Here is a 26,991-nt window from a genome sequence, read left to right as displayed (position 1 = left end):
AAGGTAGGTTGGCCCACTCAATGACTGAGGCAGTTATAAACGTCATTCCGAAGGAGGGAAAGGATCCTCTGAAGGTCGATTCATATAGACCTATTTCTCTGATCTCAGTAGATGCCAAAGTATATGCTAAAGTAATGGCGAATAGGTTGAGTAAAGTAATACACCATGTTGTGCATCCGGACCAAACTGGTTTTATAGGGGGTAAATCTACGTCAATTAACATCCAAAGAGTTTTTGCATATCTACAATGGGCAGGGGTAGTTAAGAAAAAAGTTGGAGTGGCAGCCTTTGATGCCAACAAGGCATTTGACTCAGTGGAGTGGCCATTCTTGAGACAGCTGCTGGAAATGTTTGGATTTGGATCTAACTTCATTAATATTCTATTATATCAGTCACCCACAGCAAGGATAAAAATAAATGGATATATATCCGAGCCCTTTAGTCTCTCCCGGGGAACCAGGCAGGGGTGCCCATTGTCACCGCAATTATTTGCGCTGGCAGTTGAGCCCCTTGCCTGTAAACTAAGGGAGATTCTGGATCATGGGAGGAGACCAGAGGTGTTCAACCTTGTAGCGCTTTATGCAGATGATTTGTTGGTGGGGCTGTCAGACTATCAAAAAGATCTAGATATGATTCTTAAAGTTATAAACACATATGGACAGTACTCTGGATTAACAACTAATCTTAATAAATCCCAACTCCTTGTTACTGGAGGAGGGGCCAACCTATTAAATATGCCTCCCCAATATCCACCCAGGGTTGAGAAGTTTAAATATTTAGGTATATATGTGACCGAAGATCCAGCGAAATATGTGGATAATAACTTGGAACCAATAATAAAAGAGGTTAAAATAAAATGTAAAAACTGGTCAAGACTGCCCCTAACGGTGATGGGAAGGGTTAATATGGTCAAGATGGTCATCCTGCCCAAGATACTGTATGTGCTACGCCATACTCCATGTTATATTGAGCAAGGGGTATTTAATAAGATTCACAGTATCATATCAACATTTGTGTGGAATAACAGAAGGCCACGGGTAAAGATGGCCACCTTGACCAGACCAAGAGAGAAAGGGGGAATGGCCCTGCCTGACTTTAGGATCTATTATGGCGCAGCACAACTAGCCCAACTAAAGGGATGGATTAATCAACAAGAATGCTCTCCGGAACTCCTTAGACTCCTTGAATGTGTTGCCCCTGGGCATACACCTCTACAAGTTTTGTTGACGAGGGATGGATCTAGAAGTCGGGTACCAATTGTAAAGCAGGCAAAAAAAATATGGCAATGGGCCAGTAAGGTAATGGGAGTAGAGGGTATAGATCCAGACACATATATATTTTCGGGGAATCACTGTGAAAACATTCAAAAACATCAAGGGGCACGACTCTGGACTCAATATGGTGTGGACTCAATTGGACAATTATATGTAAATAATAACCTTAAAACCTATGCACAGATGCAGGTAGAATATAATCTTCAGAGAAATATGTTTTTTAGATTTCTTCAATTGAGGAGTATACTCTCATTCTATGAAAAAGAGCAGGGGTTTCACATAATAGATTCACGGGTTAAGATTTATCTGAAAGAACTAAAAAATGAAAAAGTGGCCTCAAGATGCTATAAGCACCTCTTAGAGGGGATACAAGAGGAGGGGTTGGAGGTACTTAGGAATAAATGGGAAAAGGAGGTACCAGGTATAGATGCAGAAACATGGAGAATTGCGTTGAAATCCCCGGTGGTAGCAACAAATTCAGTCAGAATACAACAAATTCAGTACAATATATTGCATAGAACATATATGACCCCCGAAAGAATTAGTAAATTTTCACCGAAAGATACAAATAAATTCCCGAAATGTAAGGTTGCTGTAGGAGGTTTTTTTCATTTAATATGGGAATGTGAACATATTCGTAAATACTGGCAAGAAGTTGAACAAATAATGGAGGCAAGTGGGATTCCGGTTCAAAATGCATCTCCACATGCATATCTACTAGGGGTATGGAATAAGGATCAGATGACGTATGGGCAAAGACAATTGGCAATCTATATGAGTTCAACTGCAAAAGTAATCATAGCACGCATATGGATGGCTAAGACAAGACCAGAAGTTAGGAATTGGATTAACTTAGTAAATGTCACTTATGAGCAACGATATGTTAGTATTACACGGAAAAATACACAAAAGTTTTTTGAGATATGGGAAGGGTGGTACAAGACAAAGTATTATAAAAAAGAAAAACATAACACATACTTAAATATATATTAATTGTTTAATTGACAAATATAATTTATATGACAAATGGATCACGTTTATAAAAAAAAAAAAGAACACATAAAAAAAAAAAAAAAAAGTAAGAAGATATGAGTAATTGTTGATAGATGTGTATAATCACTGCTAAAAAGTAGTCACGAAAAGTAAAAAGTAATTTTTGTATTAATTATTGAAAGTACTCTGTTTCTAATTCTGGTGTAATGATTGAAATAAGGATATCGATAATTAAGAACAGTAGCTATTGTGGAAAGCCTGTGCAATCTCCTTCTAGCCCTGGTGATATGAGTTAAGAATAGAAGTGGTTATGTAATAGTGGCAGTAATATATTTCAGAGAGGTCAGATAATGCATTGAAATATGAATTTGGAATGTTGTTGATTAAAAGGGTGGTGGTGATCAAGGATCCTAATGGTTTAAGATTTGTTAGAGCATAACAAATAGAGGGGCCAAGTATTGCAGGTGTTAATGTTTGTATTTGTAAATGTACCTGTACTGTAAATTATTATTACGTAAAGTAATGTAAAGTACAAGGTTGTCTAGGTTGTGAAATTTTGCTTTTATGAGGGGGGGGGGGGGGGGGGAATTGAATAAAGATCATTTAAAAAAAAAAAGAACCCCTGGCAATAGCCATACGCTCACATCCGCTATTCCAGGGCATAACGGTGGGATCTACAGAACTGAAGCTTAGTCTATTCGCGGATGATATGTTGCTGTTCGCCTCGGATCTCTCCACATCCATTCCCACCATTTTAAATCTACTACAGGAATTTGGCTCTTTTGCTGGGTATAAGATCAACCTCCATAAATCTGAGGCCCTGATGGTACCCCGGAGTGACACTAATGTTGCCTCTATGTCATTACTAACCCAATTTAAAATAAAAACATGCCAAATTAAATATTTGGGGGTAAATGTTCCTAGCAGATTGTCCAGACTGTATAGTTGCAATTTTGATTCCATCATTGAGGGGGTAATTAAACAATTGGGGACATGGAAATCGCTTCCGCTGTCCCTGATGGGGAGAGCGGCTGTGATACAGTCTATCATCTTCCCGAGACTTTCGTACTGCATGCAGATGATCCCGGTGCGACTGTCTTGGGCTGATACAAAAAGAGTCACAGCGGCCTTTTTTAAATTTATTTGGGCAGATAAGAAACCCCGAATAACCAGGAACAAGCTATTTGTAAGGAAAAATGAAGGGGGTTTGGGGATACCACACCTGACAGCTTATACCCAATCGATTTTCATGAGATATATTTTGGATTGGATGCAGGGGTCAGACCATTATACTCATAAGACCTTGGATGCCAGCCTTTTCCATACGTGGTCTACGGCAGCCCTACTACATACGCCAAAAGCGTCCTTACCACCCCATGCGATGCAAAACGTAATCTTTGCAGACACTTATAAGGTTTGGCTAGATATTAACAGGAAAATGGGAAGAAGACATACGGTCTCGCGTTATGTCACCTTTTGGGGGAACCCCAGCTTTAAGCCAGGTTCACTTGACTCTAGATACCTAACATGGAAGAAGAAGGGGATCTCCGCAATAAGAGATGTGTTTGACCCAGGGGGACAAATATTAACATTCCGGGCTGTGGCCGACAAGTATTCCATTAGTAATACAGAATTCTTTATGTACCTACAAATTAGGCATTATATTCAAACCATGCCCCAGGCGATGGTGAAAGAGGGGGCCCAGGACCCTTTAGCTGTGGTTTTCACCTTGGGTTCCACGGGTCCATACCGACTTAGGTACCTTTACCCCAATATGTTGCCAGTGGACCCTGAAGGAGTGTGGACGGGGGTCACTGCGCTGTGGCACTCGGATGTGCCTTCTGTAGCATCCCATGAGTCTTTAACTAAACACTTGGAGAAGACAATGAAGATTTTACACTCGGCCTTGCTGCAGGAGGTACATCTGAAGACTCTACATAGGGCCTACATGTCGCAGGCACAGCGCAAACACTTTGTCCCGGGGGAAAGGGGCTTATGCCTGAAATGTGGAAGCTCTGATGCCACCTTTTTCCACAGCATGTGGGAATGTGGAAAGATCAGACGATTCTGGGATAAGGTTATGGGAATGATTAATGATGTGTGCGGCCTGCGCTTGGTCAAAGACCCCTTAGCCATGTTAATAGCAAATTTTTCTAATTGGAATCTGGAGAAAAGGAAAAAAGTATTGAACCCATTCCTAACGGTGATAGTCACAGTAGCTAAAAAGATAGTGTTGAGGTCCTGGACGTCCCCATCGGCACCGATGTTGGCAGCGGTAAAAGCTGAATTGAATAACCTACTGTACTTTGACAGACGGGCCACACTGCCAGATATAGAGAATGGGGTAAAGCGATTTCACAAAAAATGGGGACCATATATTGATTCGTTAGATCTTACTGCAAAGACACAGATGTTTGAGGGTACCTCTTGGTACCTACTTAGGTCATTAACATGAAGCACGCTGGAGCATTTCTGCAAGGGGGGGTGGGGGGGAAGAGGGGGGGATGTTGATTGGGGGTAGTTACATAGAAAATTGGTTTTGTATGTTTTGATTGGGGAAGAAATACCATGTTTTGTAGGCCCTTTAATATATGTATGTGTTTCATATGGATAATTCATATGTATGTATCCTTTAAGGAAATCAATTTGGTTTCTTCTCTATTTTTGTAAATTCTGATAAAACCAAAATTAGCGATTTGTGAAATACTTTGTAATTTCAAATGATGATAACAGCAGGACTGTGTTATATGTTATTCATTTCACAATTGCTCAAATAAAAATTGTTATTCAAAAAAAAAAAAAAAGCGGACCGGTGAAGAGAATAACATTGATTATCTTCTTGCACCTGCCAAATGGTAAGCTATATTAAGCAGCAAGTGAACAGTTCTTGAAGTTGAGTCAGAGCATCTCCAAACGACATTCTTGTGTTCCCGGTACTTGTGTTACTGTGTAATGGGGGCCAATGACTCATTGATGTGCACGGAGAGGGAAAGACTAGCTACTGTAGCACAAATTGCTGAAAAAGTCAATGTTGACTATAATAGAAAGGTGTCACACAGTGCTTTGCAGCTTTTTGCATAGCCACAAACCGGTCAGAGTGCCAATGCCGACCCTTTGTCCACACACAAAAGTGCCTACAATAACGAAATGACCATCAAAAATGGACCATGGAGCAGGGAAAGACGGAATTTGTTACTAATATCTTGCTGACAGATATCACAAGACACATTCAGAGGTCTTGTAGAGTTGCCTCTTGGTTAGTTACAGCTGATAGGCAGTTGGTTTTAATATTTTGGCTGATCGGTGAATATGAAAGAGGGAGATATTATGTAACAACTTGTGATGCAATTATATAAATTCATTAAGGTAACCTTTTAGCATTGTATTTGATAGGTGACAACATACCTGAACTGGCTGGTAAGGATGTCCTCTGAACTGGAGACCAATATTGTGGCAGTGGAGCGAGTCAAGGAATACTCCGATATGGAGCAAGAGGTACACTCAAGTCTATTTATGTAGAAATGTCTGTGGAAAATGTATCCATGCATGAAGAGCGATATGAAGTGTATTAACCAATTAGCTTATGTCACTTTTAAAACACAGCATGTAAAAATAATAGTTAGAAGCAGATTTGTACTTTCTCTTCAGGCTTGGAAACATCTTCCCATTAGTTTAATAATTTACATATATAAAGTTTCTGTTGCTTTTACTAAACCGATTTAAATCAGTCTGGTTTCTTTTAAGGATTTACAGTTAGGATTATTTTATTTGAGGTTGGGGGCATGTCCCATTGTTGACCGTTACGTTTTCATCATTGTTGAAATGATGACTGATACTATGTTGACTTCTGCAAAATGTTGACATGTTCACAAGGTGGCCATTGTAAATGCCAATATTTTGCAGAGTTTGTTGGATTGCATAGCCACTGTCATTCAAATAGTTTTTAATCATTATATAGCTCTTAATATATGCGTTAATAAGGATGAAGATTAAAGGACACCTTTCTGCTTGAACAGTTTCCATTCACTCCTGTAGAATAAATGCAGAAATTTACCATATTTATACTCAAATATATGCATTCCTCTACTTCGTTTAAGAACTATGGGGGAAGCTTCATTATAGTGGGGCTTATCGTGCCACTAGAACACACTGCTTCGCCTCATTACCAAGGAGAGACAAGAAGGGACAACAACAACATGTATGAATCTCTTAAAAAGCAGCCCTGATAATGCCCGGGGCACCCCTGTCATTTATCGAAAATCTGTCCCATACATGATGGAGAGGAGGATAGAAGTGCACTTAAAACAGAAGTAGACTCTTTGTTATTTCATGGTATTGGTATTTTTCTTACGGCCAGCGGTGGATGCTGGGAAATGTGGGTATTCCGGGGCTGGAGGTTCGGGCACCAAGGAGTAGAACTTCTTTTGGCTAGTGCAGCCCCAGGCTCCGACCCCCTAATACCCCTTCCTGTCCTCAGAGACCAGTTTTTTCCTTGGTGCTCTGAGGAACAGGCACCACACTAAGGAGAGGGCAATTTTAGCCCTTATTTAACTTTGTTTTTTTAAGCGGCTTCCTGTTTGCGGGGAGCCGGATATAGCGGCTCACACCGCTGGTGGGGGGGGGGGGGCGCCACCGGGGGCCTGGCAGCAGTACTCAGCTCATGCTGAGAAACCGCTAGACCACCAGGGATATGTTTAACAAAGTCTAAAGGCTAAACACACTGGTGGTTCCAGGAGGGGATTAGGTTCTCTATAACTCCGCCCCCAAGCTCACGGCAATGGCCTGTCCTGGGTTCCCGCCGAGAGCGCTCCTCTCCTCCCCCTCCCTCATGGCGGGGGCCATTTTAGCTCAGTTGCTGGCTGGCTTCTGACGGAGAGGAGCATCAGAAATCGCCCCCCTTTTGCCTCCACTGTTATCAGTGACAGGTTGTATTATCCTCACCTCACTTACATGGTGCAGGTGTAGGAAACAAAGTGCAGATTCCCTTTGTGTGTGTGTGTGTGTGTGTGTGTGTGTGTGTGTGTGTGTGTGTGTGTGTAAACTGTTATATACTGCAGTGTATTTTTATCTGTCTTTTTTATTTTCAATAGTTTGTTGTGTTAAAGTGATGTGTGTTTTTATACCACATCTCTCTCTGTAGGACTGACGTGGAGCGCAGTATAAGTTCACGGATTCATTTATTAAGTGACTGATACAGTTTCTCTCACAAAATATCATATCACTGGTGTACTTAGGTAACTCCAGTTACAGACGTTATTCAGCACACACATCATGTCAGCAAAGGGTTCAGGGAGATCCCGCAGGCGTGGTCCCGCTCCAGCACGCATATACAGGCCGGACTGGGCTGCAGACCTGTCCTCTGCGATGAGGGAACTGGCTTCTCAGCTGGCAGCGTCACGCAACCCCGCTACACCCCCTGCACCTCAGGTTCAACCCCAGCCAGTAGAACCTTCTTGGGTAACAGGACTATCACAATCGGTCCAAGGTTTGGTGCAGGTTTCATCCTCACTTCAAGATGCCCTGTCAGGGTCTGTCACTCATAGACCACCCAGACGTGAGGCGGCTCAGGACACAGATGATGATACCTCTGAGGAGGATCAAGACTGTGGAGCTCTTAACGTACAGTAATTGATGATACGGACACTGATACTGATGATCATATGTCCCAGGCCAGAGTAGACAGCCTTATTAAATTGATACGGCTCACTTTTAAAACAAAGGAGCCAGAGGCACAATCCTCTGCAGAGCCTGATACTGAACCAGTGTTCAAGCGTAAAAAGAAGGACACTGTATTTTTCCCTCAGTCAAAGCAGTTGGATAAACTGTTTGAAGAAGCATGGAAACATCCAAATAGGAAATTCCTCGTTTCCAAACGTATTCCTTCTTTTTATCCCCTACGGACGATCACAAAAAATGGGAGAACCCCCCTCAGGTAGCCCATGTTACCAGACTAATCAAGGCAACAGCTCTGCCCATACCTCTTTAAAAGATTCAGTGGATAAGAAGCTGGATCAGTTTCTCAAGTCCATATATCCCAACGCAGGGGCAGCCCTGCGGCCTAGCTATTCAGCTGCCTGGACAACCAGAGCTATAGCGCATTGGGCAGATGCTTTATTGGAGGGTCTACAGTCAGTTACCAAAAGATTGGAATTACTATCTTTGGTGAACAATATTAGGGAAGCTAGTTCATACCTAAGTGAAATAGTATTGGATGCTGGAATATTTGCATCCAAAATTTCAGCAGTGTCAGTGGCAGCACGCAGAGCCCTCTGGCTTCGATCATGGAAGGCGGACAATGACTCAGAGAGCTTTAGAGGCCTTGCCATTTATGGGGGTATACTGTTTGGAACGGGACAAAATTGTAACTTCCATTGCAGCTTCCAAATCTGCATTTTTGCCCACAGGAGCCACTAAACCTAGGCAGCAGGCTTTTCGTTTTTTTTCGTCCCTCGAGTAAGGCCAGATCTCATTACACAGGATCCTGCCAACAAGGTCACAACAGTCCATTCCAAAGACGCAAAAGTCCAAGCCCAAACAGGGATGGGCAGCTCAACGTCAGACCCCAAAGCAGGCTGACAAGCCGGCAGCCTGATGCCAGGCAAACCACAGATGTGCCATGGGTGGGAGGCCGCCTTCTAGAGTTTGCGGAGACCTGGTTAAGTAACACATCGGACTCTTGGGTGTTGGAACGAATATCACACGGTTATGCTCTGACCCCCAACACAGTTTTTTACAACAGGTCTTCCACTGGACTCTCTCAAGGCAGCAGCCCTCGAGACGGCCGTCTCAACCCTGTTGCAACAGAGGGTGATTATACCTGTTCCAGATTCCCAGAGAGGGACCGGATTCTACTCCAATTTATTCCTGGTCAGCAAACCAGACGGGTCCTTCCGACCTATATTGAATCTCAAGAGATTGAATGTTTGGCTGCGAGTACCAAAGTTCAGGATGGAGTCTCTGAGCTCAATCCTCGTGCTCTGGAACCAGGAGATCTGATGACCTCACTGGACATACAAGATGCATACTTGCATATTCCAATCAAACAGGAGCATCAGAGATTTCTCAGATTTGCTATATTGGATCGCCATTTCCAATTTCGTGCTCTCCCGTTCGGGTAATCTACAGCCCCCTGGGTGTTCACGAAAGTCATGGCGGTGATGGCGGCTCGCTTACACCTTCTAGGTATTCGGATTCTTCCTTACCTAGACGACCTTCTCATTGTAGCGCAATCACAGAAGGAAATTCAGAACCATCTTCAGATTGCCCTCAACCTTCTTCAATCTCACGGTTGGATAATCAACTGGAGGAAATCCAGCTTGATCCCATCATCCTCCATGATACATCTGGGGGCACTGATAGACACGAAAGCTCAAACAGCATTTATTCCCCAGAACAAGATACAGGACAGTCACAGATCCAGTTCTTCCTAACACAACGCAGAGTATCTGTCCACCTCTGTATGACATTGATGGGGAAATTGGTATCCACCTTCCCAATGCTGGAATTCGGACAGTTCCACTCTCGGAAACTACAGCTAGCCCTGTTATGACGGTGGAATCTATCGCACATGGATCTAAAGAGACAATTCCTCATGATATCGGACAAAGTCAGGCAGTCCCTTCAATGGTGGCTACTGTCAGACAATCTAAAAAAGGGACGGTCTTTCGCAAGTCAAGACTATGTCATAGTCACAACGGATGCCAGCCTACAGGGTTGGGGAGCAGTGACACATGATCAGTCCTTCCAGGGCCTTTGGACACACCAGGAAATAAAGCTACCAATAAACATTCTGGAGCTAAGGGCCATTTACCGGACATTTCGCCAATCAGGGACTCCTCTCCACGGAAGGCCAGTTAGAATCCAATCAGACAACTCGACAACTGTCTCATACGCAAACCATCAAGGGGGAACCCGGAGCCGAGCAGCCATGCAGGAAGTGACTCAAATTCTCCTATGGGCAGAAAAGCATCTACTCGCCCTAACTGCAGTGTACATTCCCGGAGTGTTAAATTGGGAAGCCGACTTCCTAAGTCGCCAAACAATCCACTCCGGAGAATGGTCTCTCCATCCAGAGACATTCACAACCTTAGCAGACCTTTGGGGAACCCCAGAAGTGGACCTCATGGCTTCAAAGCACAAGAAGAAACTCCCTCTGTACGGATCCAGAACAAGGGATCCACAGGCATGTCTAGTAGATGCCCTATCAGCTCCTTGGCCGTTCCAAAGGGTGTTCGCATTTCCACCAATTCCCCTAATTCCCCGTCTACTTCGACGCCTCAAGAGGGAGAAGGTGACCATGATACTAGTGGCTCCCAATTGGCCAAGGCGATAATGGTATCCGGACCATCTACAACTGGCCAGGGCACCTCCATTTCCCTTGCCCCTCCGGCCCGACCTCCTGTCACAAGGGCCGTTCCTACACCCGGACTTAGCCAGGTTGGCTTTGACGGGGTGGCTGTTGAAGAGTCGATCTTGAGGAAAAGAGGTTTTCCACCTACGGTCATTAAAACATTGCTGGCAGCAAGAAAGCCTTCGTCAGCAAAAGTGTACCATAGAATTTGGCAAAAGTATTTTCTTTGGTGTGAACCGAGAAGGTTTAACCCTAGAATATACAAGCTGGACAGGGTCCTAGGCTTTTTACAATCAGGCCTGGACATGGGTTTGAGTCATTCGTCCCTAAAGGTTCAAGTGTCGGCTCTCTCTGTTCTTTTCCAGAGAAAGATTGCTACATCTTACACAATCCACACGTTCTTACAAGGAGCTCTTCACCTACAACCACCCATACGTCTACCAGCGAATCCATGGGATCTCTCACTGGTACTGAAAGGGTTGACTAAAGCGCCATTTGAACCCTTGGAGTCAGTTTTTCTTTCCTGGTTTACCCTTAAGACTCTTTTCTTGCTAGCCATCGCATCGGTCGCACAGACTCTCAGATCTAGGAGCTCTCTCCTGTAGACCTCCATTGCTTATCTTCCATGAGGATAGGGCAGTTCTCAGAACTAGACTCGACTACCTTCAAAGTGCACCTTGACTAGGTGGTTAAGATCTACCATAAGGCAAGCGTACCTGTTGGCGGGAAGGCCTGTACTTCACTCGGTAAGGGCACATTGCACCAGGTCTGTAGGAGCATTGTGGGCCCTGCGTGCGGGCGTCTCGGCGGAGAGCATTTGCAGGGCGGCCACATGGTCGTCAGCTCATACATTCAACACATTCTATCGATTTGACACCTTTGCCTTGGCCGATGCGGCCTTTGGCAGAGGTGTCCCACCCTTAGGGACACAGCTTTAGGATGTCCCACATTTCCCAGCATCCACCGCTGGCCGTAAGAAAAAAGGGGATTTTTGGTCCTTACCTGTAAAATCCTTTTTTCGGAGGCCAAGGTGGATGCTGGGCGCCCACCCTATCTCTCCAATCTTGCAGTTAGTTAGTTATAGTTAATCAATTTATTTGTTCAAATGGTTGAATGTTCAATTAGTTGAATGGTCTCCCTCTCCTATACCTGTTCCTCGGCTTGTTAAGTTAAAAACTGGTCTCTGAGGACAGGAAGGGGTATTAGGGGGGCGGAGCCTGGGGCTGCACTAGCCAAAAGAAGTTCTACTCCTTGGTGCCGGGACCTCCAGCCCCGGAATACCCAAATTTCCCAGCATCCACCTTGGCCTCCGAAAAAACAAGCGGCATAAAAGTTGATGAGCAAACTCATACACAAGTTCTCTCCATTGAATATTGTGTTGTATATTTAATATGCTTTTTGTGTATATAGCACTCTCCACAGCTGTATATCTTATGATCTATTTTATTATGTTACTTAGGCTCCATGGACTATTGAGCAGACGGCACCAGAAAGCAACTGGCCACACGAAGGGAAAATTGAGTTTAAAAATTTCTGCCTGCGCTACCGTGAGGATTTAGACATGGCTCTAAAAAACATTAATGTTACTGTACAAGGCGGTGAGAAGGTAAATGGAGAGGACACAGGCATCCCCCCAAACTCGCGTGTTGTAGTGGTGCTCTCAGTATTACAATAGTGTGGTAGAAGTTTAGGCCCTTTACACTTCCCACATAAGGTGCAGTTGTCATGAAGAACATGTATATTCTATTCTGCAATACAGGGTAAGAAGAAGACCGACTCTTTTCTGGGCCACGCTACTTTTGATAAGCGTGCCCCCGAAAAGAGTCTGTCTTCTTCTTTCCCTGTATTGTAATGTAGTATTACAAACACAGGGTGCAACACCAAACTTCTAACGAGATTATACAGATGTGGCGGGACTCGTTCAGCTCCCGCCATCCACCGGAAGGGGGCATGCGCTCGAGACGCTTCGGGCCCCCCCCTTTCCGATGGAGCTCTGGACTAAGCAGGCATGCTGAAAGGTAAAAGCATATTGATTGGCAGCAATGTTTAATTCGGTTTTTGTTCTCTCTTCCTGTAAAGATTGGCATTGTTGGTAGAACAGGAGCTGGAAAGTCATCTCTTACACTTGGTCTATTTCGAATAAATGAAGCCGCTGCAGGAGAAATAATCATTGATGGCCACAACATAGCAAAAATTGGTCTGCACGACCTCCGCTTTAAGATTACTATTATTCCACAGGTATGACCAACCTTAAGAATTGCTTCCCTTTAGTGCAGGTTCTCCTGATCTCGCTGCTTCCCTTTACCAGTTCTATCCCTTAGATTGGACAACATTACACCACTCTGAAGAAATACGGTTTCTATATGTTACCACACTGAACACTGTCTAAAAATGTCATGAATCCTGTGTTCTCTTTAAAAAAAAGTGTATGTGTATATATATATATATATATATATATATATATATATATATATATATATATATATATATATATATATAATAACATTTTGGGAATTCAGCCTGAAACTAAACTGGTCTAGCACCACAGCTCTCTATGCAGCATTCATATTATTCCCATGCCAAGGAACACTTTACCTATCAGGGTAATGTTTTGTTCTTCTGCAGGACCCAGTCTTGTTTTCTGGATCACTTAGAATGAACCTTGACCCCTTTGAAAAATACACAGATGAAGAAATATGGACGGCTCTGGAGCTTGCTCACCTTAAAAACTTTGTTTCGGGTCTTCCTGATAAACTCGGTCATGAATGCGCTGAGGGTGGGGAAAATCTCAGGTGAGACAAACTATCCTATGACTGTTTGTAATGTTTAAACTGGGTCTGGAGTGCCGTGTGTTTGAGGGACCTTATACTATGACAGTGGCTAGTTAGAGACAGAAGTGAGTCTTGTCCATGAAGAGTGGGGGCCACAGCACGCAACTCCAGATTTTTTTTGTCAAGTTAACCCACCACAGCAGAAAAGGGAAGCGTCCCACCTTGTACAGAGTTAGCCCATGGTGGCTATACTTGTTGTATTATGTAAGATTGCATTACAGTTGCATCATGACGGCTAAATCTAATTTGAAATGTATAATTATCCTGTCCGTCATTCTACTATACATTTATAAATCACTATAAAGAGCATTATTTTGCTTCATTTTTATTTTGCAGCATTGGCCAACGTCAGCTGGTGTGCCTAGCAAGAGCCCTGCTGCGTAAAACAAAGATCCTGGTGCTCGATGAGGCTACAGCAGCTGTTGACCTAGAGACTGATGGTCTCATTCAGTCGACCATCAGAAAAGAATTTGAAGATTGTACTGTTATAACGATCGCTCACAGACTCAATACCATCATGGACTACACAAGGTACATGTATGCAGGTTTTGGTTACAGAACTTCAGCGTTAATTTTTTGAATGCCCAGTGAATTTGTCAAAATTGGTGTTTTTTATTCATCATGATGACCTGTAATGTTTACTTTTTATAGGAAATATAATATTCTTACACAACATTTTTTATATTTGAATGTATATAACAAATATGAGCAATGCTGGGGCTTTTTTGCTGATTTTTTTATTATTTTTTGCATAACTCACAGATGGTTAAAAATCTAAGCAATAATGCATAATATACGTTTTTAAAATACGTAAATTCTGTATTACGCCTTGTTCTCGTGTCAATGCTTACAATTTGTGAGAGCTGATGTCATTGTTCCAGTGTGTGTTAAGAAAAATGCCTAAAGATATACTGTACTGTACAGTACCGTATGGTTATTTGAAGCCATCTCCGGTTTCTTAAAGCTTTATACGTTTATAATATCACAGAACTATTCAGTGAGTAATACTATGCCTAGCAGTTATTTAATGTGGCGCAAACCTATAGCGATTAAACATTTTTTTTTTTTTTTATGTTTATCCATATTAGACTAATTTAAAGATGACTACTTTTGCTGCATTTGTATATGCTGTGTGTAAATTATTTTGAATTGTGCGGTTATCCTATATTGCTAGTTGAGAGTCTTTTAAGTTCCTTTCATTAGGAGGCACACCACATTATACTCCATCCATGTAGTATAATTTATGTTGCATTTCCCAAAAATGAAATAATGCACTATGTTGCCAATATTTGTATAGTAATACAATGAGAACAGTTAATTTTTGGCCTTAACAGTTTAAACTGTATTGATTTAGCTGAATGCATTGGTTTATAATTTTGGTTATTTTTATCGTCCTTTGCATATGCTAATAGCAGTGCATGTCTATCACATATGTCTATTACATTTTAGATGCTTTAATCACATATTAAATGTTCTGTTACATTTTTAAAATCCTATTAGCAGTCTTTTTTTTTTTCCCTTCTCTTTTTAGGGTGATGGTTCTGGATAAAGGCCAAATTGTGGAGTTTGATTCTCCCAGTAACCTCCTTCAGAAGAAAGGTGTTTTCTACAGCATGGCCAAAGATTCTGGATTAGTGTGATTGTGTCTTGTATTATACTGTTGCGTTTCTTTCTTGAAGGATCACTCCTGAAAAGAGCGCCTATTGACTAGGTGTTACGCTGGACTGTTAATGAACTATTTCCACCAGACATATGCAAAGATGACTGACGCGGAATGCATTTTCTATTCCTTCTAATTTATCATTTTCTTCTTTGACTGGCATTTTCTCTTCCGGTTGTCCTGTAATAATTTATACCCCAGATTCTCCATCAACTTCTAGTTTGGAGACTATCCATTATTTTGCAAGTTGAGTCATGGCATGTAGTAGTAGGGTTGGTAGCTTGTTCTGCCTCGAAGTTATTACAAAGTGAGGTGTGCTTGATTTGGTCAATCATTTTTGGGCTGGAATTTAGCTTCATTAGCCAAGCCTATTCTAAGCCAATCTGGCTGTACAATCTATTCCAAACTGGATACGTTTTCTTTTTTGATCAGACTGAAAGTGTAAATGAGAACCTGTGAAGGGATGACCATATAAATAGTCTGTTTATTGAGTCATTATTGTATAACTGTACAAAAACTGTAGTTCAGCATGAGGTTATTAGTATCCTGATATGTTTATGTGTAATTATTGAAGACAAAATGGATTGTTTTTCTCCAAACCTGATCACTCCAACACATTTCTCTGTGGCGTAGGCCGGGCCATATAAATGGTTGTTCTTAGATTTCACACAGACAAATGCACATCTGCAATATCTGACAAGCCTTTGCACGCTTGCGGTGGCACCATGATAGATCAGGTTGTTGAGTTTCCGGTGTCTCATGCAGTTTGTTCTTGGGCATTACAGTTCTCCCATGAGAACGCTGCAGTGCCGTTCACCCAAAGTCTCAGGAAAAAAACATTTTTGCTAAAGAAATATTGTGTACAACTTGGTTTTCAGCTTTTATTTATTTACCACATAACTATAAAATCTATATATTCTTGGTTTTCAGCTTTTATTTATTTACCACATAACTATAAAATCTATATATTCTAAAAGTAGAAAATAAATATTTTTGTTGGTATATGGAACAGCTAGGATTTTCTACTTGAAATTCTAAAAGGTCAATATTTTGTGGTGTTAATACTATCAAGCCTGTTATTTTTATTTTGGATGTGCATTTTTACATTGTGTACCAGTTGTCCAAACACGGTGGTGGCAGACCTTTTTCTTAGTATGACTAAATATTCAAGAGCATGCATTTTATCAATTCATAAGGTAACAGTGAGCTCCTGTACCCCACGCCACTGCGCCTAGGCTCCTGGAATGTCCCACGGCTTGCCCCAGATTTGCGACATTAGGCCAGAGAGATGGGGGCGGTCAATTGGAGATAAATTGCATTCATGTTGGCCCTGCCGCATTTACTCAATTACGCTATTCTTTGTGTCACATCCATCCCACCTTGACCTCCCGCCTACTTTTCTGGCTGGTTAAAGTGTATATGATGTCACTAGTGCCTAGCCAATTCATAAGTTGCCTTCTCCATGATATTGTAGCAGTCCACAAAATGGCTGCCACCACAGTGCGTGTGCACTGTATATATCCGTTCTGTACATTTCTGCTTCTTTGTAATACAGCAAATCCCTTTCCTATGTTACCCTGCATCTCTGAAACCTAAACCTATGATGTGTGTTTATTTATACTCTAATTTAAATCATTTGCATTTTTATGTCCTGATAAAGCTGCATATTTAAGTTATTCTCTATTTGGCCATTGTAATCCACTTGTGATCTTTGTGCCATGCTGAAATTTTGATTTTTACCAATATCTGGGTGAAAATGAACCAACTTATACATGTGTTGCTTCTAAACCACAAAGCAATATTTTGTCCACCGTATCATCGTGTGGTTTATGTTTTTGGATGCCGACACTCAGAGGCTGTTCCTATTTTGCTACCAAGTAGCATTGCACTTATACTGGTATATAGTAAAGAAATATATATAGTTACACATCTATATTCAAAGTATTTCAAAACACCAGCATACTCTCTACTAGTCTATTGTACTTTACAGATGGCTTTTTATTGGGTCACTAAATAGTAGACGCATTAAAGCTGGTTTCTTTGAATAATAAAAGGGAATTTGTTGCAAGAGCATCTTAAGGGTACCTGTTGCTTTTACATGGTAGAGGCAGCCATTGTGTGCCAAACTGCCAATATTCATGGCCATGCAGCCTGTCCATCACTAGGAACTGGCGGTAATTCTAAAGGAATTACTGATGGTTATTCTTTATAAATTTATATTTTATCTGCTTTTTCTGTCAATGAATGTGGCTGCCCCTACTATTAGCAGGCCACAGGTAGACAAGAGTGCAGGAGGTATGTCTTAAGAATTTACATGATATCAAGTGCACCTATCCAAAAAGAAACAAAGACTTGCTCCATGGCGTATAAGCTAGGCTTCACAAAGGGGCAAGACATGACGTAATATATTTTAACAGAAACCAGAGGAAAATAAATCCCCAAACGTGCTGTCGATTTTGTATTGTAACCAATATTGGGGCAGATGTATTAGGACTAGCCAATCAGCTATGTTTGAAAATGACAGTTGGGAATTGATTGGCTGGTGCATTATCACCTTCCGCTTTCTCTCTTCACCACGCTTAATACATCTGCCCCATTGTGTTTTATGTTACAGCTACATGCAGGTTTCTTATAGAAGACTGTGAGATTCAGTTTTGGAGCTGGATGTTGCAGATCTTAAACAAGGTACTCTTTGCTCCAGTGGTTACATAGCTGATGAAGACACCAATTATATTCTGATAAAGGTTAACTTTCCTTAGAAGAAGACAAATAAACCCACTATGGCATGTAAGCAGATCTAGAACTCTGTTATATATTCTAGTTTAATCTGTTTTACAAATGGAAATGTCCCCAGATCACCGCATCTGGCAGATCATTCATTCTAGTGCTTTTTTAGACCCACTCCAATTTATGTGCAATATCTTAATTAATATCGGTGATTTTTCTGTCATATTGAGCTCCTTTTACTTTGAGTCAGAACTTGAATTGCCTTGAGGCCTTTTATTTGCCGGAGAACAACGAGAGCACTCATTCTGGGCAGCTGAAACATTAGCTCTGTCTGGAGTTGTTTTCCATACACGTGTGGGAGCGTCACTGCCTGCAGAAACAATGCTTAATAATCTACTGCTTTAATAATAAAACCAACTGAACGGTGCTATTTAACTCATATCTTCTTAGCAGGAACTTAAATGAATGTTTATTGCGTCTGGCCAGTAACGCAGTTTCATACAAGTCGCAACGCTCCAGTTGTAGCTGGACTACACTTGTTATACTTCACAATCATCCAGAGATTGAGGAAAGTAGTTTTAAACCAGCTTCTGAGGGGGTTTAAACATGCAATGGGAAAATCCAAATCAACATACTCTTGCCGAATGGCTCAAACCAAGCCAGTGGTTTTCAGGTGTGGCTGAACTGGTATCTATTAAGTTTAGACATATAAAAATGTCATATATTACCTCGGTTAGAGAAATATCTGTTCTTAGGTTACAACTATTTATTTTTTGGTAAGTTATAATCTTTAGTTTTACAGAATGCTATTTTCTTTTGATGAAGAAAACATTTTTTTGTAAAAATATAATATTTGTAAAGCACTTAATATTGGGAAAAAAAAAAACATTGTTCTGCTTGTCTTTATATGTGTATTCCTAAAATAAAAATGTGTTTTGTTGTAAGAAAATGCAGTGACTTGGCTTTGAAAAATATATCTACTCTTTTGATATAGGACATGGCTTGGTTTCTTTTTTCTTTTTTTTTTTTGCTTTGCTCGTGCTTCATCATTTACATGCTGAATGTGATGTAGTGGGGAGATTTTGGAATGTGATTTGTCTATTAAGTTTCTTATTCTATGTTTAGTATAACATGGATATGCTAGACATGGACCATATGTCCATGTACAAACCTACCAGACAGTACAGCGCCATACCCCTGTTGGTTATGACTCAAACTCTGAGGTATCCTGGGATCATGAGGATAATGTCTCCATTACCTCACATGTCAAGACGTCCTCTATTAAGGATTCCCCACCACAAGTGGATGTTGAGGCCATGATCAAGGCAGTTAGGTCTCCACTTGTGATCAAGGAATCTGAGTAGATGGCTAAGTCAGATGCCACAGTGGAAGAAGGTAGTTATTGAGTTCTCATCTGTTCCTCTTGAGGATCAATTGGGATCATGGGTTCACCCTAACTAGAGCTTCCAAGTTTCTTAGCACATTACTAGATGGGTCCAAGACTACTTTCCTTCCTTCTGCCTCAGCCACTAAGTTGAAAAACCTAAAATTGTTGCTCCTTTCATCTGCAGAGTAAGGCCAATACTCAGTCTTTCTCCAGGTTCCAGGTCTTTTCCACAAAGAGCTCCAAGTCTACATGAAAACAGATCTGATCCACCAAACATTCTGCTCTCAAGCACACCGATAAGGTCCAGCTTTGGAAGACAACTTCTGCTTTTCTGTGATCCATATATAGCAACAATGATGCCTGGATGAGCGCTTTTGGTTTCTGCATCTGGAACTGTTTTTCTCTACAGGCCTTCATGTAGATCCAGGAAAAGCAGGAGCACTATGGGAGTCCATATGCTCCGTTTTGTCCTTCAAGGCCATCGTCCTAATTCCCCCATCTCATTGGTTTTTATGCCAATCTCTTCGTAGTCCAGAAGATGGTGGGGACATTGTGACTTATTCTCAACCTGAAGTTGCAACAAGTCCATTCAGGTCCCTAAATTCAGCAGAGGCCCTGGCTCAGGAACCTGGGGACTAAATGGCTTCCCTGAATAAAAAGGATGTATGTACAGTGTGTGTGTGTGTATGTATATATATATATATATATATATATATATATATAATTTTTAGAGGTAGTCCGCACTCTATATCATGTAGAGAGAGGGGGGTGCTCCTACTGATGGATTGACATCAAAGCATAGGGAAATTGAAGAGGGCACTCACCAAGTAGTAAATCATCAACTGGTTTTTATTGTCATCTGATAACCAAGCGTATCGACGTTACGTTTCGGTCCAGTATAGACCATCCTCAGGACAAGGTTCAGCATTACAAACAACTGTAAACAGACTTGCGACCTGGCATCCTTCCTCCTAAGAGGAGGAAGTGGCACTCACGTTACTGAAGAACAGAGACAATGGCTACTGTAGCTTTATCAACGTTTCAGTCATTTAATAACTGTCATCAGGATACAGATGACTGTATCCTGATGACTGTTATTAAATGACCGAAATGTTGATAAAGCTACAGTAGCCATTGTCTCTGTTAAGTAACGTGAGTGCCACTTCCGACTACCTATATTTAATTGCTGGGAATGAATTGTGCAGTATCTGCTGGGGGCACCCTTTCAAGTATTCGAATTGGTCTTGGGTGCCGGATATATCATTTGACGTATGTATGTGGCAGATACTACTCAGGCGAATGAAATGGAGGGGTAATTCTGGATATGAGAAAAATACATAATTCAGAGATATGTGTGATCAAGCCATTGTCAAGGCTTCTCTGTATATTGGGGGTCCATATTGCTATATCTAGGTGCAGGGTGTGGCACCTCAAAATATCAGCATAAGCCAGAAAGTCCAGAGCAGCAAACCAGTGAAAAAAAAAAAGTAGGATTATTAACGTGTTTCCATGAGAGTGACTAACTAGCAATCTCTCAGGTTTGTGGCCCAGATAGGGCCTGCCTGAAGAGGCACAAAAGTCATGGCTGCACATCTTTGGCACAGGGGCCTTTCTGGATGACCTATTTCTTGCCCAGTCACTGCATGTGCAATCCATCTCACAGTAGACCTACTCCAGTCTCACAGATTCCACCTGGACTCCTCTCAGGAGATGCTACATTTGGGAGCCTTACTACAGTCCAGTGGTTATTGCTTCCCTTAGACAAACTTCAGTTTTTTCAGAATTTGCATTGTCCGCCTAGTAGAGTATGTGTGGTTTAATTCTTCAAGTAGAGTAAGATTCTGCGCTTCCACTTGGATGCGACAGGGTCCCTTGTAGTATCACCCTCTACAACAAAGACACAATAAAAAACAACAATAGGGACCCACGCTTCCTATTGGAGCAAATGTTCTTATCCTTTAGAGGTAACTTTAGTAATGAGTGTTCCTCCTTTATGTTGTTCAATCGGAGATCTTGACCTCAGAAAAAAAAAAAAACAGAAAGAGATCTCATGGTGCAGACTCAATGCTGATAATCTGATAATTTATAAAAGATGGTGAGATGCCGAGGTACTTGTTTCCTAGCATGGCTCCCAGATTTTCTACGTACGGCACTGTAGGGAAATCGCATTGCATGGGCCATTATAGCGGCATGAGATGCGATTTTTTTTTTTTTTCCATGTAATTTTTTTTTTCATTTTACACCACAATATCGCATCGTATGTCCTGCAAAATTGCATGCGATTTTATAGAGTGTGCGATGCCATGACATTAGGTATACAATAATATGATTTTATGTGCCTCGGGTTGGTCGTTCAGGACCAATTCAAATTATTTATGATAATTTTTTTCTGGACAAAACCAGTGCTGGTGGCTGACAATCATAAAATGTGCACAATCAGAACCAAATCCTGCCCTTTACCACATAACTGAACCTAAGAAGCACATATAAACACAATCTACTTAATTTGATATATATATTTTTGGGGCCCAGGGGTGCCGTGGAAAAATTCTGATACTCTAGTGGTTCCCAACCCTGATCCTTAAGTACCCCCAACAGTGCACGTTTTCCTGGTCACCCAGCAGGTGCACTAATTATTTAGACACATTTTAAAAGATCCACAGGTGGTACTAATTATGTTACTTGTGATTCTGTGTGGAGACCTGGAAAACATGCACTGTTGGGGGTACTTGAGGACCAGGGTTGGGAACCACTGCTCTAGGGTGCCATGATTAGAAAAAGATTGGGGTCTACATGGCATACGATACGTAACAAAACTAAATTACATACTCCATACTCTACATCTTCCCTTTTATAGGTAACAACAATTTTCAACATGGCTTGGCAACACAACCGTTTAGATCGTGGCATTTTCAGGGGATATGCTCTATCAGACAACTCGCAAATAAAGAAACAAAAAAAATACTAACATATGTCCAGGCAAAATCTCTTCACGACTTTTTACCACCCTGTAACTTAGCCTTTCTCCAAGCTCAGCATTATGCCAATAAGGTGATAACCCTTTTAAATGATGCTGACTGGGATAACCAGCTTGACAGAGCTCTCTTAAATATAAGCTACTCTAGAAAAGCAATGACTAAATGGCAGGCACATTTTCCCAACCTAGGTGAAAAAACTATTCCAAATACTTTATTGTATTCTATTAAAACAAATTCCGCCACATCCTATAAAGATATGTTTTTAAAAATATTTTATAGAGGATATTTATCCCCTCATCGTTCTAGCTTGATAGGCCTCACCAACTTCTCATCATGCCCTAAATGTAACCATTCTGACGCAAATTTGTACCATTGTTTATGGGAATGTACAAACATCCAGAGATTTTGGATGATGGTGAGACAATTTGCAGTGGACCACTTGGTAAACTACTTATTACTAACACCAGAATGGGCCATTTGGGGATTTTTACCAACTACCATTAAAATTTCAGTTGGCTGTAGAAAATTGTTACTGTATGTATCCTCAATTGCGAGGAAATGTATATTACAACAATGGATATCCACTTCGCCTCCTTCAATTTTGATGTTTGAGGAAAAACGGTTTCAAATATTTAAACTTGAATGGACTGAAACAACTCTCCATAAGGAATCCCAGACAAAGCTTTTCTTCGAAGTATGGGAAAGTTATAGATACAATACCAACAGAAACTAAACAACAAATACATAAATGCTTCCACACAACCCTCTGGTATGAAACTAGAATACTTATGCAGGACCCGCCAATTATTCAACAATAATTCAGGCTGGTCATCTTGGACGCGCATGATCTCTCCCCCCCCCCCCCCCCCCCTTTCCTTTATTATTTTTTTCCTTAATTTCACTTAAAATAGAATAACATACATTTTATCAGGGATTACATCTCATCTTTATCTAAATAAAAGATGAAAGACGCTGTGATACGAATAACTGTTTATTGATAATTACACATACAAATGTAACATACGTTTTATCACACACTTGATGAATGAATTTTGTTCAGATTTCTTGTATTACTGCTGATTGTAGACTGTTCTTTTACAAAATCCCTGTCATGTGACCATTACATCTGCAAGCCTTTACCAATACTTAATAGAATTGAGAATTGAAAATTGGAAATGAATGTAAGTTATAATGATGTCTTACAAAGTATTCTGTTACTATGTTCGATCTTGAAAATAAAAACAATTTTGAAAAGAAAAAGATTGGGAACCCCTGCTCTAAGTATTACTGTGATGTAAGAGGGTGTGCATTTCCTCCTCCTGTTGCCTAAATACAAAATATTTCAAGGTAATATAAAAATAAACTTGATGAATAGATTCCTATGTGTGATACTCCTAGTGTTTTTTTCATTGTTCATATATATATTTTTTTTACAATGCATTGACCCTCCTGCTGTACACTCCAGCAAAGTGTATATTTTTCATTTGTAAAGCAATGATGATGTTGCATTAACGGAACACAACAACTCCGTATTTAAATTGCTACAGGCAATAGTACTGCATACTATACCTATTTTGCTGTTCCCTCCTCTGGGAGGGGGCAGTGTGGTTAGTGCACAGGGGGCATGGCCAGAGGATAAGTGGGCTGTACAGGGCATGGCATCACAGTTCCATTATCTTGGCTCCACTCCCACTATACAGTGGCAAATAAGTAGGCACTGTATAGCAGGGGCATTGCTAAGACGACACCCACACTGGAATGGGAGGCTTCTGGTGGAGAAAGTGGGATATTTATTTGTGGGAGCCTCACAGCTGTTGCAGGAGGGAAGGCAAGTGTGTACTGTAGTACTGTTATTTTTCTATTCAGGGTGTACAATGCCCTCCATTGTTGATATATATCCAATTATGGAAATACTTGGATGCCCTCTTTTTCAAAATTTGGAATTGTAGCCCTTATTATCCAAACACAATCTCCTCAATGTATTTATTTTTATTGCAATGTATTTAAAAATATCTTCGTTTTATAGTATATTTGAATATATTGAAATATTTTGATTAAACTTGTTTATTACTTTTCCTCCCATACTTGTAAAGCACAAATTGGGTACTTATGTAATATCTGGGCTCCCGGTTTTCTTATGAGACCGCGTCCCCTCGCGGGGCTCGCTGCGCTCGCCACGCTTCGGGCACGGTGGCTCGCTGCGCTCGCCACACTATATAAAATCAACTCCATGCGTAGTTGGATAGTAGGGGCATGAAAAAATGGGGTGCATTTAACATGGGAGCCCAGATATTACATAAGTACCACAAATTGTATTTTTTTTAAATGATTGATCCCTGTAACATAATATGGCAGTATCAGTAACACACTCCATGTTGTGATCTTGGTCCTAGGTCCAGGTATTTTTAGAATCAAGCAACGTGCCTGCCATAGGTGCCGATTTATGTTTTTACTGGTGGGTGCTCAAGCCAAAAATATAGGGGAGTGGCTTCACAGGGAAGGGGCGTGGCCACAAAATAATACCAATTTATTTTACGCAGCACAGATGTCTCCATTATTCAAATTACGGCAGCAGAGTTAACACCCCCCCCCCCCCCTGCCAGCGTGTCACATCGCGAGCCGGCCAGAGGAGCCTCACCCCCCCAACCCCCCCCCCCCCCCCATATGTGACTTCCCACTCATATGACTGTTCCCCCCCCCGGACCACCCATCCATATATGCCTCGGCCTCCAAATGTGCCAATTCCTCCATATATATCCCTGACCCCACCATTATGTGCCTCTGCCTTCCAAATGTGCTTCTACTCCCCATATATGTTAATCACCCCCCATATGTGCATCATCGGCAGAGAGGTCCGATATGTGCATCTTTTCCCATATGTATAGATATAGAAAGAAGCCAAATGTAGGGTACTTGCTCTAACCAAGGGGCAGGTGACAAGTTGCTGTTTTGAATCCTGGATGTTGCAGATGATCTGATGCTGTGTCCTGCCCATATATATTTATTTTGTCTGACTGATACTGAATTCTGCTGGTGTACGCCAAGTTGCCCAAAGCACCAGTTTCAGATGGAGAGCAGCTTTACCCTTAACGCGCTGAGACTATGACCTGATCTTTCCTCCGGCCGGCTCCTGGTATGATGTGCTGGAGTCACACCGCGCTCTCCCCCCCCCCACCCTGCGCTGTACTGACTCAGGAGGAGGGCAGGGGAGAGGGGAGCGTGGTGTGATGCCAGCGTGTCACATCACGAGCCGGCCAGAGCATCAATATGGATGGGCTGGCTGTGCGGCCAGCCACCAGCTGACGCGGTAGGCCTGGTGGGTGCTTAGATTTTCCGTGGGTGCTCAGGCCCCGAAGCACCCATGGAATCGGTGCCTATGGTGCCTGCAGTACAGCATTATGAGACTGGCACTGAGGTGCCTGGAAGGTCAATAGCTGGGGAGGCACTGCTTAATATCAGTGACAGGCATAAGGGGCATACACACAGTGATTTATTTATTTTCAAGTGATCTCTAGATCGCTTAGAAATTAAGCAAAAATTGCTCAGTGTGTACACCCTATGGTGATGCACTATTGGGAGCTGCCACTGCTGTCCGGGCAGTCCCAGAGTCCGCTGCCAGTCATCTATTTTGATAGGCGCAGGCTGCTGCAGCCGGCAACGAAGGAGGCAGAGTGGAGAGAGCACCGCCTTGGGGTACTAATACTAAATTTGCATACAGTAGGGCAAATAATGGCTTATTTTGCATGTAGCCCACACTGAAATCTAGCTGTAAATTGAGCAAAATCTAAATCTCTGCACATTTTCATTTTATCCTATCTGCAGTACAACATGGTCTTCCCAAAGTGTAAAGTTACTACAGGTTGAGTATCCCTTATCCGAATATCCGTTATCCGAATTATTCCAAAATGTGGAATTTGCTCTATTTTTTATTTTTTTTTGCTAAAAACTTACTGGGAACATCTGTAATAGCACTACTGAGAGCATGATATGTAATTGGCATTATTGGGTACATCTGTAACTGGCACTACTGGGGAAATTATATGTAACTGGCACTAAATATCTGCAAGAAAATGATTGGTTGGCATTCAAATTCAGTGCCTGAGATAGTAAACAAACTTTTGTTTCATGTTTTGAAACCTTGCTTCATGCACAAATAAAATATATTTGTGTGTATTTCATGTGGTTGTACAACATAAATGCAAGATACATCATTGAAATATAAAAATATTCTGAAATATGGAATAATCTGTTATCCAAAATTCTTCTGGTCCCGAGCATTTTGGATAAATGCCCTTTGCTCCCAACCAAAGAACTAGCCCAATATAATACAACTGACTACTTCTGCTTACTAAACGAAATAACAAAAACCTATGTGCCATGTGGGGTTTGAACCCAGGAAATTAAGCGACCATAAATACATTGTTAATTTTTTGTTAATGGAGAAAAGATGTTATGAGAAAATATGTCAAACTTCTACGACAATGGCTTCTCTCTGCACCTTGGTTTTCTATTTCCTTAAAAATAAAGTGTTTCCGTTTACCCCATTGTCTTTGGAAATCATCAGACGGTCACTGTGGGAAATTAGCAGATTACAGTAAGAAACATAATTAGCTGCACTGATTATGTTGGCTCACATTTCCTTTCTTGAATAACTCAAACCTTTTCTTTAGCATGACCTGCAAGCAAACAAAAAACACGTTAATAGTACGGTATAACATTTCAAATTGGCAAAAAAAAGTGTGATTTGTCAAGTGTAGGCAGTATACAGAGATGGCATTCTATGCAGTCGGC

The 26,991-nt window shown here is 41.4% G+C and overlaps 1 protein-coding gene across 2 annotated transcripts in view; it reads left to right on the top strand.

Annotated features, from left to right (window-relative positions):
* The window catches only part of ABCC1 (ATP binding cassette subfamily C member 1 (ABCC1 blood group)), a 128,168-nt gene extending 109,254 nt beyond the window's left edge, over nucleotides 1-18,914 (top strand). Inside the window, exons 27-32 of one of the 2 annotated variants that reach the window (XM_083153291.1) lie at nucleotides 5,661-5,762; nucleotides 12,077-12,223; nucleotides 12,697-12,855; nucleotides 13,243-13,409; nucleotides 13,785-13,979; nucleotides 14,980-18,914. In XM_083153291.1, the coding sequence (XP_083009417.1) occupies nucleotides 5,661-5,762; nucleotides 12,077-12,223; nucleotides 12,697-12,855; nucleotides 13,243-13,409; nucleotides 13,785-13,979; nucleotides 14,980-15,088 (879 nt within the window). In that variant the 3' untranslated portion in view covers nucleotides 15,089-18,914. The remainder of the gene's footprint in view (nucleotides 1-5,660; nucleotides 5,763-12,076; nucleotides 12,224-12,696; nucleotides 12,856-13,242; nucleotides 13,410-13,784; nucleotides 13,980-14,979) is intronic. The other variant, XM_083153292.1, reaches the window with a different exon arrangement.
* Nucleotides 18,915-26,991: the final 8,077 nt, after the last annotated feature.

Source organism: Crinia signifera, chromosome 7 (assembly GCF_055691185.1).
Source record: "Crinia signifera chromosome 7, ASM5569118v1, whole genome shotgun sequence".
NCBI lineage: Eukaryota > Metazoa > Chordata > Amphibia > Anura > Myobatrachidae > Crinia > Crinia signifera.
This window is presented reverse-complemented; position numbering and strand designations above follow the sequence as displayed.